This window comes from Plectropomus leopardus, chromosome 14 (assembly GCF_026936395.1).
Source record: "Plectropomus leopardus strain MGB_pleo_1.0 chromosome 14, ASM2693639v1, whole genome shotgun sequence".
Taxonomy (NCBI): Eukaryota; Metazoa; Chordata; class Actinopteri; order Perciformes; family Serranidae; genus Plectropomus; species Plectropomus leopardus.
The window spans coordinates 34,858,873-34,876,443 of record NC_142189.1 but is presented as its reverse complement, the minus strand read 5'-3'; the positions used below and the strand labels follow the sequence as shown (position 1 = coordinate 34,876,443).

The 17,571-nt window shown below is 37.6% G+C and overlaps 1 protein-coding gene across 1 annotated transcript in view; it reads left to right on the top strand.

Moving 5' to 3' along the window:
* The window catches only part of LOC121953201 (neurexin-3a), a 169,730-nt gene that overhangs the window by 64,851 nt on the left and 87,308 nt on the right, over window positions 1–17,571 (top strand). Inside the window, exons 7-8 of the mRNA XM_088087962.1 lie at window positions 6,562–6,765; window positions 8,763–8,789. Coding sequence (XP_087944088.1) covers window positions 6,562–6,765; window positions 8,763–8,789 — 231 coding nt within the window. The remainder of the gene's footprint in view (window positions 1–6,561; window positions 6,766–8,762; window positions 8,790–17,571) is intronic.

The window sequence follows — 17,571 nt, the reverse complement described above, 5'->3', positions numbered from 1 at the left end:
TACTGAACTTCTTCTTCAGCCTCCTGAAAGCTAGATCTGCTAGAAGGCATCGCTGAAACTTAATTCAGGAAGAAGTAAGGGCATGAAAAAGTGCAGCCACAGTGCTTAAGTTATATATGAATCTTCTGTAAAAATTAGCAAAGCATAAGAAGTATTGTAAGTTTGGTGGATGCTGCCAGGGCACACTATAAAGATCAGCATAGAAACAGTGGTATCATGAAACTCATTTTTCTGCCTTCACATGGTGGTTGAGAAGATGCTGGAGGACCTGGCAAACATGTTGCACACAAGTCTTTTTGTCCAGGGAGAAGATGAAGATATCGTCCAAGTAAATGAAGACAAAACAGTTCAGCAGGTCCCGAAGGGTATCATTCAGGTCTTGACTCGTGATTATCAAATCACATCATTCTTGAGAAAGTGTTGCATGGAAAATCGCCCCTCCACTCTCTGCATCCCAAAGACTAGATGCTGAACCTACACACACTCGCTAAGATCAGCAGACCTATATGCCAGGCAGGTCCACTCCAAATTTGTCATCCCCAGGAATATTTTTTTATATGGCTGGTGTGATAAGCACACTGAATGTTGAGGGGATATCCTGGGCATGGGCAACTGAATGTGGGCCCTGGAGTGATCCTTATGACATTTTTTCCTGCCCTGGTTTTCATATGATAACAAGTACCATGTTATTTTTCTGCTCTTTGACAAAAAATGTTTTTCTTTTACCTTGGGGAATTTCTTCTTCATCTAAAGATGAGTCATGCTCTCTGTCGTTCTCTTGTTTCTCCTGGACATCTGAAAAAATCTGATCTATGAGCCTGCTGGGCAGTGAAATGTGCACTCATGGCTTCAGTAAAGAGAGTACTGGGTGTGCTGTCATCTGCAGCACCTTAATAGCCTCTGACTGTATTGCTTATTACTAAACAATGCTTTGAAGAAATGTTTACTTTGTTCAATATTGTTTGCATTTTGTGATTGGAAAATAATTTTGTAACTGTCAAAAATGACCTCCAAAACAAGATTTTTACCCTGTTGGTGTATAGCTTTCATGGGAATATTAACAAAGGCAATGCTACACTTTTCAAGTATTGGGGTTGTTCTAGGAAAAGTCATGGAAATCCAAGTTGAAAAAAGTTCATTTTGAGGTTTTTTATGCTGTTAAACATTATGGTGGGTCATTTTTGAGCCTCAAGACAACACAAGAGCTAGGTATCCTTATGCATCTGTTATTTATGTTACGGGATGCCGCTACTGTGATGTTACACATGGGGGGATTACACTATATATGTTTATGTTCGCGCAACAGAGAGCACATAGCAACCAACAAGGGATGTCAACAAATGCACATGCTGGCACAGAGGGTTAGGTTTAGGGAACAAGGGAACGGATGGTTAGGTTTAGGAAGAAGGTGCATGGTAAGATGTAGAAAAAGGTGCTGTCAAGAGATGCTGTCTGTGCTCATACCAGGCTGCGGTGGCTGGTGCTGTCATATAATAACACCAGGACCAGTTTTGTCCAGCTGTGTTCTCAACTGAAGCTATCCAGACACAGAAAGTGGCTTATTGTCTCTGGATTCTATGCTGAAAGCACTGTCAAAGCGGCGATATGTGACAACTTTGGAAATGGAACAGGCTGAAAAGAGCTAGGCAAAAGGTGATTTCAAAAAAATAAAAAAACAACAAGCAGGGGTCTGAATAACCAGCAAAACAGGGGACAATGCTGGAGCACCAGATACAAAGTACTAAGACAAACTGGCAGACAGAATATACAAGGGAGTGGGGATAATTGGTCACAGGTGAAGAACATGGCAATAACGCATGGCATCAATTCTCAATTAAAAGTTACGGGCCTGGCAACTGTTTTTATGTCCTGCCCCTCCCAGTCCCTCGACAAATCACCTTGTTACAGCCGCCACAGTTAATGAACCCACCCTATCCTGACCAGTCTTCGTGGACAGACAGGTGACAATAGTGTCTTACTAAGCTTTCAAATTGCTTGCCACAGTTGTGAAATTAAACCACTATTACAACATCTCAATATAGCCAGCGTAATTAAGGTAATAACCCACAATTAAACTTAACAACTTGGCTTAAAATCACACCATGTCTCTCTGACTCTCTGGCTGATTCAAGTTTACTAACTGCCCAGTACGGGCAGACACAGACACCTTATTGCTTCACGTCTTTATAAACTGAAACTCAACTTGAAATAATGTTTACATCTTCCTGAACTCCATTTAAATAAATCTGGCATGTGGTTTAGAGCTGCAGAAACATGCTATGGTGTTGGCGAGGAGGCACGTGGAGCTGCAACCACCACACATGTCTGTTCTGTGGGATTCTTCAAAAATATTAAATAAAGACTGATCAGAGTTGGAAACTAATTAACACATCTCCAACCCCCACAAATTGCTCCTACTGCTTTTTAGCATATCAAATTACAGCTTTCTGACCATATCTCTATATCTATTTTTTTTCTCTTTCTTCATCCTGTGGGCCGCTGAATATTATTTCCCCCCTAAATCTCTTTTTTTTTCTTTTGAAAAGAAAAGTTGTAGGGCATCAGTGGACTATCTGATACGGAGTGTACATTTCACCTAGAATTATCTTTCAAGTGAAATTTCAATGACATTTTAAAATATAATTATTAGGAGCCAGAGATAGTCGAGATTGCATAATATCTTTTTAATTAATGCTGTTATTTGGCTTCATATATGTAGATGTATATGTGAACAATGCTTCCTTATGCTACATTTTCCTTTAGTCATTTTTGTAACAGTACAAAAATGAAGACAATATATTATTGGTGCCTAAAGGCTGTGAGTTTAAGTCCCGGGTTGTGCAGATTAAACATGCTTTTACCTCTTCAGACATTGTGCTGTGTGGGCTAGAAATACATGATTTCAAAGATATTTCAAGGATTAATGATATTTTTTTTGGCCCAGAATGTGCTACTGATGCATTCTCATGGGTTTGTTATTTATCTTTGTTGTTTTCTCCCTTTCCCTTTTCCTCATCCTACCTTTCCTCTGAACACTTTTAGCTATAGACTTTATCTTCTTCTTGGTCCTCAAAAAGAGGACCCTTTGCTGTGCAGCAATTACAGTTTTCCTTTTTTTAAAATTCAGAAATGTTTTTGTAAATTCCTGTGAGATGGTACATTGTAGACGCATGAAATTTTCACCAATGATTTGAAGTTGTAGGCAAAAGTTTAAAAAGAAATACAATGCCAATAGGTCAGATGAGGGTGCTATAATTAAGGCCCAAAAATTCAATTTTTGAAAGGACAGTCTGACTGGCTTGAAATTTGAGTGCAGCTTAAAGTGCTCTTTACACAAAAACCATTAGGTCCCATGGTAAAATTTTCCTACATTTTGAATTTTTTGAAAACACGTATTTGACATCTCCTCCTAAATCAGAAGTCAAATTTGTACCAAACTGTCTGTAGATCTTTGTTTGAAAGCTTGTTGATATCTCTTTGTATTTTGAAGATATTGACCAATACATTTTAGAGTGGGTGAGGCTCAACACTCTAATAGACTTAACTCTATAACTATTGAGCAAATCATCAGAAATCTTGCAGGTAATGTTTTCATCAATACTCGGAACATACCCAGAAAACTCAAGATCCAGATCATCCACTCCACCAGTACTCTATCGCCCTTCCCTCTAGTTATAGATTAACCATGTGCAGAAGGGTCTGTTTTAGCAAGAGCTTTGTTCTGTCATATGAGCTCTTAATACCTACACTGGAAACCATTTCCCTGTAAAAAAAAAAAAAAAAAAAAAAAAAAAAAAAAGAAAAACAGTAAAGAATTTGCAGCAGGTTTGCAATTATATTACCATATAATTAACTTTTTTTTAACAGTGAAAAAACTGTATGAGCTCTTTTCCCTCACAGTATTTTACAGTTGTTCAAAAATACATTATATAGCTGTTGTTTATCTATTTCATTTACATTTTACATTTAATTTAATATTTTGTTATATAGTTATATTTAGTATTTTTTTACACACTTTTATACAAACCTATTATTTTTACCTAAAATCATACTGACATGGCAAGTTTTACACATCTGAATACTCACATTACTACTCACATACTCGCATTACGTGTTGTAAGCAAAGGCTCTGTCAAAAGACAGCGCCAAGCACAGAATGCAAACTAAATCAATACATTCTTTAGGAATGACAAATGAGCTAAATCATTGATTTTTCAATCATGTCAATACAATACAAAGACAAAACAATGCACAGCTTCTTGTTGCACTTCACGTTGAACTGCACCTGCAAAACAGTTGCATGTTAAAGTATTGACTGACTTATGGCCCACTCGAAGGCACCGGTTCTCTCAATCCAGCCTGGGTAGCCCCTTTCACTGCAGGAGAGAGAAACAGAGAAAGACGGAGAGAGATGAGTTCCAAAATAACCTTCACTGCAACTTCTCACATAAAAAAATCAGTGCGTGTCCCTCATTTCCTGTTAATAATTGGGACTATTAACATGAAAATCCAATGAAAAAATATCCCAAGCCCTGAACTAACCAATCAGCCAGACTAAATATCCCAGCCTCCAACACTCATACTTTTATATTTGTAGTTTCAGAAACAGAACCCAAATAAGAGAGAGAAAGATAGAAAGGATACAAGGTGTGATAATAAGTGATGTCATGAGTGAAAGAATGATTGAGAAAAAAACATATATATATATCTATATATAATGAGAGACTGGAAGAGGAATTCAGACTTTCTAACCTTTAAGTGAGAGTGAGGAAGAGAAGGAGGGTGAGACTGAAAGGGAGAAAGAATTAGAGGAAATAGACAAGCTGGTGTTTTGTTAAATATATGTGAGTAATGGCATTGAGTAAACTCACCATCAAGACTCCTCAGCAGAGTGGATGCATGGGGACTGACTGTTGCTGACTGGTGACTTTGGAAGCTTTCCATGATATGATTTTGCCCTGTCCAGCCTTGTGCCTCTCTGAGTTTACTACAATGTAATAGTATAGTAGAGTTTCTTCAGACACTGAGTAGAAATCAAGTTCTGAAAGTTCTGAAATCTAATTTTTTTTAGGTTAACAACACAATTAAATGCAGCAGATGTATTGATGTGCAAAAGCATGTAGTGAAAAGATAATAAAAATACATGTTTTACTGATAATCTAACCTTTGGATGATTTGGAGTGTACATGGTCTTCTTCTTGGAGCTGGATCCCTCACATATGATGTGGCCCTCAAGACATTCCATCCAGCATTGAATACAGCCTCGCAACATTTTACCGGAAACTTAAAAGAATGTGTCAATTTTTTTTATCAATTGTGTTGAGTTTTGCAATGTGCAGTACTGGTTAAGAAATTGTATTGTTTTTAATTCATTATCAATGCTCTGTCCATCTATTTCAATAGTATCCCACACAAAAATTGATGTATCATGACCATGTGACCATGAGTCTACTTGTAAAAACTGATATACCCAATTGTGCTAATTTCTTCAACACATTTTTTAAAATAGATACTACCATTCAAAATACATAGTTGGCTTGATAATAACCTTTCCATACATTTTAAATCTGCACTGCTGGATTACCATCCAAAAACCAACGTGCACTGAAGTCTTACTCTCACTTAAACTGTTGAAGTAACTTTCTTAGGCTGTACCGTAAAAGGTTTACTAAGTCAAGACTTGTAATGTGCTTCATGAATTCACGACAAAAAACTTGTGTGCACACATTAAATTAGATGTAAATAACAATGAGCTTCATTTGTTGTCTGATAAACAGGCAATCATCTTCGAAATTCTAGCTGCTTCATCCTTATGTCATGACGTGCACTTATTTAGATATACAAACAGAACTGTACACTGATCTGTGAATAAAATAAAATTGCTGCTCACCAAACAATTAGTAAGATGGAGATGGATGAAGAAAAGAGTGTATCCAGCTTCACATGTGCAGTTTGGGTGAAATGGCTCCTCCCCAAATTCAAAAAATACTGCATGATACCTTGGACGAGCGCTTCACAGTAAAGCGCTGTATTTTAGGAATACACTGCAGTTCTGTATAAAACTGGTCATTGGAGCGTAATTTAACAAATTTTCATAGTATATTAACAGTAAACCATTGTTTTTAAAAGTAACAGATTAATACTGTGAACTGAAAATCCTGCTGTAATTTTACAACAAAGTCTATTCTTCTATCTGTCTATCTACCTACCTATCTATCTATCTGTCTATCTATCTATCTATCTATCTATCTGTCTGTCTATTTATCTGTCTATTTATCTATCTATCAAGCCCTGAGGCTGTAGATAAAAAGTAAAAGAACCACCAAAGTTATTACCAATTATTCTCTGGAGAACATAATAGTCTCTCCAGTGTTTGTTGGGATATTTCCTTATTTCATGTAGTCGTAGTCTGGATCAAAGTTGTGGACCAGCCCTAAAGATATGGGCATGGCTAACTGTAAATATGCACAGACTATCAGGCCCCAGCTTGTAATATGGTTATATGTCACTGTTGACATAAAATATGGCTTACATCTCTCTATGCTTCTGACTCTCACACAGAGGCTTCTATCCTCTCCTATGATGGCAGTATGTACATGAAGGTGGTGATGCCAACTATCATGCACACTGAAGCTGAGGATGTCTCCCTGCGTTTTCGCTCCCAGCGGGCCTATGGCCTCCTCATGGCCACCACCTCCAGAGACTCAGCCGACACGCTCAGGCTAGAGTTGGATGGGGGTCGCGTCAAACTCACGGTCAACTTAGGTATCGTATGAGCTCTACTCCCACCCCACCATTGCCCCATCTACCTCCACATCTCCACCTTCACCGTTGAGCGGTGACCTCTCCTCTCCTTTCATTTCAATCTTCTTGTGCACCGTCTTTTCATCAGTTACACATCACTACAGCCCCTTTACTGGTTTCACCAAGCTTCAGAACATAGATCAGACACTGTTTCTCTTTTATGCATGGGTGTTAATGCAGTTTTTGCACACCAATAACCATGGACTGCTTTCTGAATACAATAGTTTACTAGATAAGAGCATAGGTTACAACATCATAACTTATTGTATTGCAAGGGTATATATGTCTGGCCCATCTTTGAAACAGACAAACCAAAGTCATATTCATATTCCTTTTTACAGACCTTTTGAGACAGTCACAGCACAATAACCAGAATATACATTATAATGTACAGATACTGGGCTGTAAAGTCTGGCTGCTAATAAAGTCTTTTATAAGAACAAAGTGTGCTGAGACTTTCTAAGAGCTGACTTCCACCAAGTATGCCTACTGATGTTCAGCTCATCATTTGACAGGACATTAGAAGAACCTTTTCTTGTCTTTCTCAACAACCTCATTTTTCTGTCTGATATCAAGTGATTTCTCTGTCACCTTCCTCTTGTTCTGGGTGGTTGTTTTCTAAGCTAATGATGGTATCTTTTCTGTAAGTCTATATTTTTTTAGTGTTTTGTTTTTATGTTTACCTGTCAACTCCATTTTCCATCATGCTTTGTCAAAAGATGGTATTCACCCCTTCAAAGGCCTTAAGCCTGCGGCCCGTCAGGCGAACAGCCCGAGAACAGAGCCCAGCAAAACCTACAGCTGGCTGCGACCCCAAAAACTTACAAGCCTGTCCACGCATAATATGTAAAAGATTAAAAAATGAGTCCCACGCCTCAATATATATTTTGCACATACAGTATGTCTAGTAAAATCATAGAATATAAGATTAATGGCAATGTAGACAGATGTTAGCTGGTTTGCCAAGCCATATTCAGATAACTTACTTACAGATTATATGAATTCATGTAAGTCATCCCCTAGATTTCAGTCAAACTGTTCAGTTGTGCAACTCTAATTTTCTCAGTCTCTGAGTTAATCTTTGTGATTTTCTACAGAATTCAAAACATTTTTATGTTTCCCTCTGATGTAGCTTAGTGACACATGTAGGCAAAGGCTAGTACTCCACATCTGAGGATTGGGGTTCCTGTGCCTCTGCATGGTGCTGGTGCTGATTGGATCGTGGCTGTTTGCTCCCACTTTTCTGTTGCGGTTGACGACACATGAAACCACCAGCCACATGGTGACCAACCCTCACTGTCTTCACAGCTGCATACAGCAGTTATTCTGGCCTCAGTAGGACTGTTAGGATCAGATTTTGACTGTCTTTCACACTATTGTCTTACAAATTTAAACTTTTTGCTGTTTCATTTGCAAACCAAACTTTGTCTTTCTTGACTTTTCAAAGACCCTTGGCTCTAAAATTGATGGCTACCACTGCCTTGCTAGTGCAGAGGTGTTGAAGCCATAGACTTTGACTTTTTTTCTGGATATTTAAACCTAAAATGGAACAGTCAGTGTTTGGTTGGACAACTCATGTAGCTGGTACCACAAGTGGCCATTTTACTGTTAATACCGTGCCTGAAAAAAATTACAAATTGAGCTCTGGTACTACAGGTAACTAAAGAACACAAGCTCTAGAAAAGCAGCTTTTTTTAAATCAACTAGCACATTTTTACAAATCCATCCATTATCTTATTTACTATTAAGTATGTTTTTGGAAATCTTTAATATTTATATTTTATTTAATGGTAATCTAATTTTATTTTTTATAAAGTTAACTATGAATATAAATGAATAAAATGGCTGCCTTCCTGCATGTGTACGTCCCCGGAAGGGTGGACTATTTGTTTTTGGATGTCTGCAGCAGTAACCTTGAAGGATGCAATTTCATCTGTCATTTATTCTCCCCCATCTAGACTGTATCAGGATAAACTGTAACTCCAGTAAGTTAACACTCAAGTTTCATTTTGCTTTCTATGTTGATGGTATGCTGATGTTTTATTGTTGGTTACTTTTTTATTTATTTAAGGAAATGTGTTTTCTAAAATGGGAGCCCTGCTCTGCCCTGCACATTCTCTTAATCTTATAATGAGGGGGATTTGGTCAGTTGGCTTGTCTACTCATAATTAAACAGTAACCAATAGAAATAGCCTTGGTCAAATAAAATGAGTGGTAATTTGTATACTGTCCCATTCTCTATTTGCCATCAAAAATACAAACTTTTTCACACAATTTGCCTTGATATGGCAGTAACAGTGTGCGTAAAATCGTGAATTGTCTCTTTGCCAGAATTTTTAAGTAAGCTAAGTAAATCCCCATTCTTCACCTGTATTGTATTTGTGATGGCATTTAGTAAATATAATCTGACAGGTAGGTTATTGCAACTGAGTTTAGTTTTATTGCCACATCGCTTCACTATCCAACTTTGAGGCTACAAAAAGAGCAAAAAAGAGAGTGATTCTAAATAAATGTAAAACTGGAAAAAATTGGTCCCATTAGCTGACACTCTAAATATAGATAGCTCACTGATGATTTTAGTCCAGTGTCTGCCTATTTGGTGGAGCTCCACAAGCCATATAACCTTAACCCATGACCCCATTTTTAATCCTGTGCAACCCCCCTTTTCTAACACAAACAAGTTACATAATTCCTTCTATCCAGTAGTGTTAACTGTAAAAAAAAATAAAAAATGGTATGAATAATGGGTAAATTCCATTAGTGCATAAAACAATACTTCCTTGCAAGACCCCACTCCAACTAAGAACAACATAGATGGAGCTCAGTCCACAGTCTAACTGCATGAAATAAATGCAGGACATCTTCTTAATATGGCTGCAACAACAGCACACAGTAGGTTACGTCAATAAATGTAGTCTGGAGACAAACAGCATCATGTGGACACACTCTGATTGAAATGAAAGTTACACATTGTTTGTTGGGAACTGGTCCACACCAAAATGATCCCATACAGAAAAAAAATGTCTTGATCATCAAATACTTTGTAGACATGACTACTGCGTACATTAATATTAAATATGAGTATGACGACGGTGGTCAACTGTCAATAACCAGATTTAGGGTTACTAACCCTTGACATGACATTACAGTAACAATAAAGTAGCAAAGTTATTTTTTTTTTTGACACAGTTAAGACATGTTCATTATAAATTGCTGTAGACAAGGCACAAATTGTTACAAAAAAAATCACCAGAATAAAATAACATGTTTGCTTTTAAACATGTTTTGGTGGAGGACCCCCCAAACTCCCTTTTTCATGTGGCATCCACAAAATGAAACAATATCTACACGTTTGTCTGAAACAAAAAGAGACAATGTGTCAATGTGTGACAATGTGTTAGGTTTGATTGTAAACCATAAGCAACATGCATGTTAATTGATGATTAATTAATTGTGTACATTCCTATCAAAATGTTTCACACAATTGGATATTTTTTGAATAACACTTTATGGCAATTTTTGTGATGTCCAACTCAATATCAAATTTGGACTCAGCAACTACACAGAATACACAGGATGGTTCTGTATTGTCTGAAAAATGTGCTATATCCAACAAATTATTATGTCAGGTCCTGTGCAAGTGTGTCTGCTGCATTTACAACCTAAAGGTGTTTATAGTGTTTCAGTTGAATAGCCATTTTCAGGCTTTCAAGAATCATTATGGATTGCTTTTACTCATAATGAGGCCATGGAGATCTTTGCCTTTCATCTCTCTCTCTGTCTCTCTGTCTCTCTCTCTCTCTCTCTCTCTCTCTCTCTCTCTTTATATATATATATATATATAAAAGCTGAAAAAGCAGAAATATAAAAGATCTGAAAATCTGACACAAATTGCTGAACAGCATCATTTAAAGAAGCAAATAGCTGAAACACATGCAGTAAAACCTCAAACCTAAGCTGTAGTTACAGATGAAATTATTTTAAAAATTCAGTCAAATTGCAACCTCTTTGACCAAAGCCACCATTGTGAGCTGGTTGGTAGAGCTGAAAGAGATTGAAAGAAAAATGCAAAGCTAAATTATGAAAAAAGCACAATATTTAAAAAATGTGACGCGAAAAAAGCACAGCAGAATTGTCCTTAAGACCTGAGCAGTTTTACATTTGAATGATAACTGCAGATGTGTATGAGACAAAGAGAGAGAGGTAGAGAGACAGAGGGAGGGGAGGGAGAGAAAGATTTGCTTTGAAAAGGACCTTTATTCCAAGGTGCCTCCTGCTTAGTTGTCTTCTCAAGAAAAATTACAAACCAGAAAGGAATTAAAAAACACAGCAGTGAAATGCAGAAAAGACATAAGAAGCCTCGCCAAAACACATCAGAAATACGGAGAAAGATAGATAGATAGATAGATAGAGAGAGAGAGAGAGAGAGATGGACAGTGATGTAGGCCAATATGAATATACTGTGGAATAAATTAATGTACTACTAAAAAAAACAAACAAAAAAAAAACATACAAATTCAAAAGCCATGCATTGTCTTACTATGTTTTTTATCTTCACTTTGAGCAACTCAAGACTTTTCTGAAGACACAGACATGCCGGTTGTGTGGATAAAATTCACAGTTTAAATTCTCTATTTGTTTTTTTTTTTTTTTTTTTTTGCTCAAAACATAGTGATGAGAAATAACATTACAGCTAAAGGGACAGGTAAGGTATCTTGTGTTGATTTGAGGCAGAAGTTTAGAAAACTAGTCCTATTGCTTAAATGGACGCATCATTGAAAAGAAGAAAAAAAAACAACACTTTAATGTATAAATTTTGTATGAAGACTGAAAACTGTGGGTGTTACAGAATTTAAAGTCAGGTTATTTTAAAAAAGCAGAAAGGCAGGAGGTTTACATGGTAAATAAGGTCAATGTTGTTAAAAATATAAATGGCAGAAAGACTGCCTTGCGGTTGTATGCCTCTGTGCACCAGCCAAGTTGCAACAGTTACAGGTAGTTACATACATCTTTCCCCTGGCAGCACAAAAGATCTCTACAATCAGCAGTTTCAAGATGGACACCCAAGATTAGTGTCACCAATTCAGCATGTGACCAAATGTCTCCCCGTCTATTTCTGAGATATAATGATGAACCAGAAAGGGGTTTTTTTTGAGTAACACTGTGATGTCACAGTAAATATGCCTGTTCACCTTTTGGATATGAAATGTCATCACTTCATCATTATATCCTATTAGACATTTGTATGAAGTTTTGTTACAGTGACCTTGACGTTTAACCTTCGACCACCAAATGCTACTCAGTTCATTCTTGGGTCCGAGTAGACATTTCTTTCAAATTTGAGGAAACTCCCTCAAGACCTTCTGGAGCTATTGTATTCACAAGAATGACATGGATGCAAGGTCACAATGACCTTGACCTTTGACCTCTAAATTCTAGTTTATCACTGAGTTCAAGTGAATGTTTGAAGAAATTTCCTAAAGGTGTTCTTAAGATATTGCATTCACAAGAATGAGACAAATGCAAGGGTGTGGGTGTGAACGTTGTGCCAAATTTAAAAAAATTCTCTCAAGACATGAGATATCATGTTCACGAGAATGGGACGGGTGGATAGGCAGACAGACGTACAACCTGATAACATAATACCTTCAGCCACAGCTATCACCCCCATGGAGGCATAGAGAGATGAATACAGACATAATGTCCTCTAAGAGTTGAACATTTGAGTATTTGAAAAGTGTCTGTTGCTGATAGTGTGCAGAAGTGGTCCGAGTCCAAAAGAAGTGTTAAAGAGTCCTAAAAGAGAATGTAATTTCCAAAGAAATGGTGGGTGTGAATGCCTGCATTGCTGGCTCAAATGTGTAAGAATAAGCTGAGACAGGTAGTTTGTTAAAGTGGGAATAGCTTTGATAATGAAGGTCATCACAAAGTTTAATTTCCGTGATATATTCACTTTTTTTTAAGTGGAATATTTCAAAGATTTTTGAAGAGCTGACACTCAGCTGAAATGTTTGCTTTAAAAGTTAAGTCATGCCCGCAATATATGGGAGATGTTGAGCACTTTATTGTATGACTGAAGTTTGAATCTGAGGGTATGAGTAAGTAGAAGTGAAGACTTGAAAAATGCCTTTAAGAAACTGGAAAATGTCATGAGCTTGGGCCCAGAGAGCAGGCGGCATTTCTGGGTGTTGTTGATATATGGCTTTTGCTTTGCATGGTAGATTCTTAACTTGCATTTGTAGATGTTGCGACAAACTGTGTGAACTGACAGTGGTTTTCCGAAGTGTTCCTGGGCCCACGTGGTAATATCCTTTACAGAATGATTTCAGTTTTTAATGCAGTGCCGCCTGAGGGATCAAAGGTCATGGGCATTCAGTTTTGGTTTTTGGCCTTGCTGCTTACATGCAGAGATTTCTTCAGATTCTCTGAATATATTGATGATATTATGGACTGTAAATGATGAAATCCCTAAATTCTTTGCAATTGTACATTGAGAAATGTTGTTCTTAAACTGTTGAACTATTTGCTCACGCAGTTGTTCACAAAGTGGTGAACCTCGCCACATCCTTGCTTGTGCACGACTGAGCCTTTCGGGAATGCTCCTTTTATACCCAATCATGACATTCACCTGTTTCCAATTATTCTGATCACCTATTGAATGTTTCAAACAGGTGTTTTTTGAGCATTCCTCAACTTTCCCAGTTTTTTGTTGCCCCTGTCCCAGCTTATTTGGAATGTGTTGCAGGCATCAAATTCAAAATGAGTGAATATTTGAAAAAAAAAAAAATTTATCAGTTTGAACATTAAATATATTGTCTTTGTAGTGTATTCAATTATTATTAGTATACAATTATAATGCATTCATAGTGCTTCATGAATACACTCATAAACACACTGCTTACTGATGCACTATATCAATAGTCATAAGCCATTATAGATTTGATTTATAATGATTTATAAGTGACAAGGGTCTTATGGATGTTTTTGACTTGTTATAAACTGGAGATTGAATGCTGAGGCTTACAATGCATTATAAATATTTATACTTATTCGCACATCAACAATCATCTGTAGGACTCATAGTGTGATATAACAGTTTTACATTGTTTCTTGTTGACAGACAAGTATTAAAGAGCGTTAAATTTTACCTTGACATGTTTCGACTGCTATCATCCTGCAGTCTTCATCAGAAGAGTCACATGATATTACTGTGACATGTTTTATCAGCTGTTTAGGAGCAGGCGTGGACGACCTGTCTGGTCCTGGCAGGTCGACCACGCCCTCTGTCCAACTGCCTCTTGAGGATGGTGCCCCAGGTGTGAGGCAGCATGTTGGCCCCTTCATCCCTGTTAACAGTCCTGTTGGCATGTTTCCAGATCTCAACAGCCTCCCTGATCAAACAGTGGTACTTGCTGTTCTCTGATCTGATGACCCTGGTGCTCCTTTTTACGCGTGTTGAATGGTTTTCCTGTTTATATACTATATGTTTTATGGCATGATAGACAGGGTATTTCGTAGATGACGTTACATTTCCTTTCCTGATCTATTTTGTTCTTTTTCATGTACAAGTAGCTGTCGTAGTCTGGTGAATGGTTTGACTGGTGTGTATATTTTGTGTTTTTTCATTGCTCTCTGAATGCGTTCTGTGATGCCTCTGATGTATGGAAGTGTGACGATGCCTGTGTCCATCATTTTTGTTGTGTCTTTCTTTTTTCCCTGGCTGCTTGTTTTCTTTTCTTTGTACTTTTTGTTTTCCTTTTTCTATGGCCCATTTTGGGTATTGGCAAAATGTGAGTGCATGTTGTTTGTGGGTCCTGACTGTCGATAGTTTATGTGCTGTTGGATGTTCTGATGTCCATAATAAGTATTGGTCTGTGTGTGTGGGTTTTCTGTATATTGTGATTTTATTGCTGCCATTATTGTTGTGGTGGATTTTCATGTCCTGAAAAGCTATGGTGTTTGTTTCTATGATCCATAAGTTTCTGTGTGTGTCCTGCGTTGACTTTTTCAAGTATGTCATCCACATACCTTTTCCAGAGAGTGGGTCTGCAGTGTGTGGGTGCCATTGTTATGGACACCATCCTCAAGAGGCAGTCAGACAGCAGATGGCGTGGTTGACCTGTCAGCACCAGACAGGTCGACCACGCCTGCTCCTAAACAGCTGATAAGACGCATCAGAGCAACATCACATGACTCTTCTGAGGAAGACTGCAGGATGATAGCAGTCGAATCATGTCAAGGTAAAATGTAACACTCTTTAATACTTTTCTGTCAACAAGAAACAAAGTAAAGAGTATATTAAGTGAAGAAATTATGAATTTGTTTGGACTATGTATCCTAAGTTATCACTGTATGTGTTAAGTAAAGTGAGCTGCATATTGATGCATTTATAATAATTTATGCTTTATCATAATGTTTCATCGTAGTTGTAATCATTTTCATGCATATATAAGAATAAATGCCGCATCATAAGTGAGTAATGGGTACCATTCACTAGAATACTTTGAAAATACATTTAGAGGAAGGAATTCTGACAATATATCAAAGAGTTTTTAGCTACAGAATTAGATTTCACAAAGACTGGGGATCTTACAGTGTCAGAGATGCACAGAAACTGCTGCAGCCCTTGAAATCCACAGTGAGTATGCTATATGCTGTAGCTAACTGGCTACTTAACCACTGTGCCCATACCAAACAGGCTATTTGCAAGCTAAGTTAGCCACTGGGATGTTTGCTATTAGCCTACAAGCTAGGCTATTTTAGCTGAAGATTGCTAGCTCCACTCATATACATGAATAGATGATATGATTTTTGAAGCTAGCAGTTTTAGGTTCAAACATACAGTTAGCTTGCAGGCTAATAGCAAACAATCCAGAACCTAATGTTAGCTCACAGGTAGACCCTACAGTGGTTTGCTAGCTAGCTTACAACATAAAGCATACTTACCAGGGATTACTACTAGCCAATCACAGCCCAGTAGTGCGGGAGCAGATGGCACATGCCCGCGTTAAGAAGAAAAAGAAGAAAAAAAATCTTGATTCTCATGTGGAAAAGGGGGACAAAGTGGATTTGAGCAGTGATAGAGTGCCTCCTTGACATGGCCTCCCATTTGTACCACTAAGGACTGGAGAAGAAAGAAGTGGACAGAGTTACAGCTCTGAAATCAGTTAGTGAGCTAACCACAGCAGGGGCCTCTGCAAGCTAACTTTATCTACTGGATTGTTTACCATTAGCCTGCAAGATAACCGTATGGATCAAATTAAGATCACTAGCTTCAAAATTCATATATCAAGTAATCATGTATTTTTGAACCAGGCAATCTTCAGCTAAATCATATGGTTAGCTTATAGGCTAATAGCAAACATTCCAGTGGCTAACTTAGCTTGCAGATAGCCTGTTTGGTATGGGGACATTGGTTAGCTAGCTAGTTAGCTACAACATATAGCATACTCACTGGGGATTTCAAGGGCTGCAACAGTTTCTGCCCACCTCTGACACTGCAAGATCCCCAGTCTTTGTGAAATCTAATTCTGTGGCTGAAAACTCTCTGACACATTGTTAGAATTCAGTCTTTTAAATGCATTTTCAGGGTATTCTGGTGAATGGTATGCATTAATCACTTATGACGCAGCATGCATTCTTATAAATGCACGAAAATGATTACACTTTACTTAACACCTACCACGAATCATTATGATAAAGCATAAATTATTATAAATGCATTGATATGTACCTCACCTTACTTTACACATACAATGATAACTTATGATACAGCATGGATTGGATCCTTACTATAGTTAAGTGAGTATAAATATTTATAATTTATTATAAGCCCTTGCCACTTATAAATCATTATATGTCAAATCTATAATGGTTTATTATTATTGATATAGTGCATCAGTCAGCATTATGTGCTTTTATGAGTGTATTCAATTCCTGGACTCAGAAGTCACTCTTTTTGAGGTGCTCTTTGGGTGGAGATATGCTAGGACTTGAAAAACGCATTTCATCTGGGAGTCAAACTCAAACTCTTGACTACCTGACGAAGGCTTGTATGCCAAAACAGGCAGGGGTGTGTTTTTAAGGTCCTTTATGACCATGCTGTAGAAATAAAGGAATTTTAACATTTTAAAAGAGAGTGCCTTGGAGTTTTCATTCTGATTACTCTTTAGGTGGACTGGGATGACAGACCCTTGGTGAAGCACTGATCGTCAAATGCCAAAACACAGTGATACAGTGAAATTTCTAACCTTGTATGATGATAAGACTATCTGTTTGACAAGGCAATGACCACCATAAATTATGATACAACAGAATGTAATTTCTTTTAAAGCTGACTTCACTGTTTGTGTTGTAGGGATATGCTTTCATGCCACTACCACAAATGACATCTTGATGCATGCAGAAAAAGGTGAATTCTCAACTTTAGTTCTATTAGACTTATCCGGTGCCTTTGACACCGCTGATCATACTATCTTATTTGATGAATCAAATGAACTGGGTAGGCATCTCTGGTACTGCTCTGAAATGGTTCACCTCATACTTATTTGAAGGACACTTCAGCGCTTACATTAACAACTACGTCCTCCTCCATTCCCCTCCTATGTGGTGACCCTCAAGGGTCAATATTGGGTCAGATTCTGTTGTTATTGCTACCTCTTTGTGATCTGCTAAACTCTGCATGTGATACTTCTTACCATTGGTATGCGGATGATTTGCAGCTGTATTTCTGGTTTAAACAACCTTAACAAATTTAAACACCTTTCA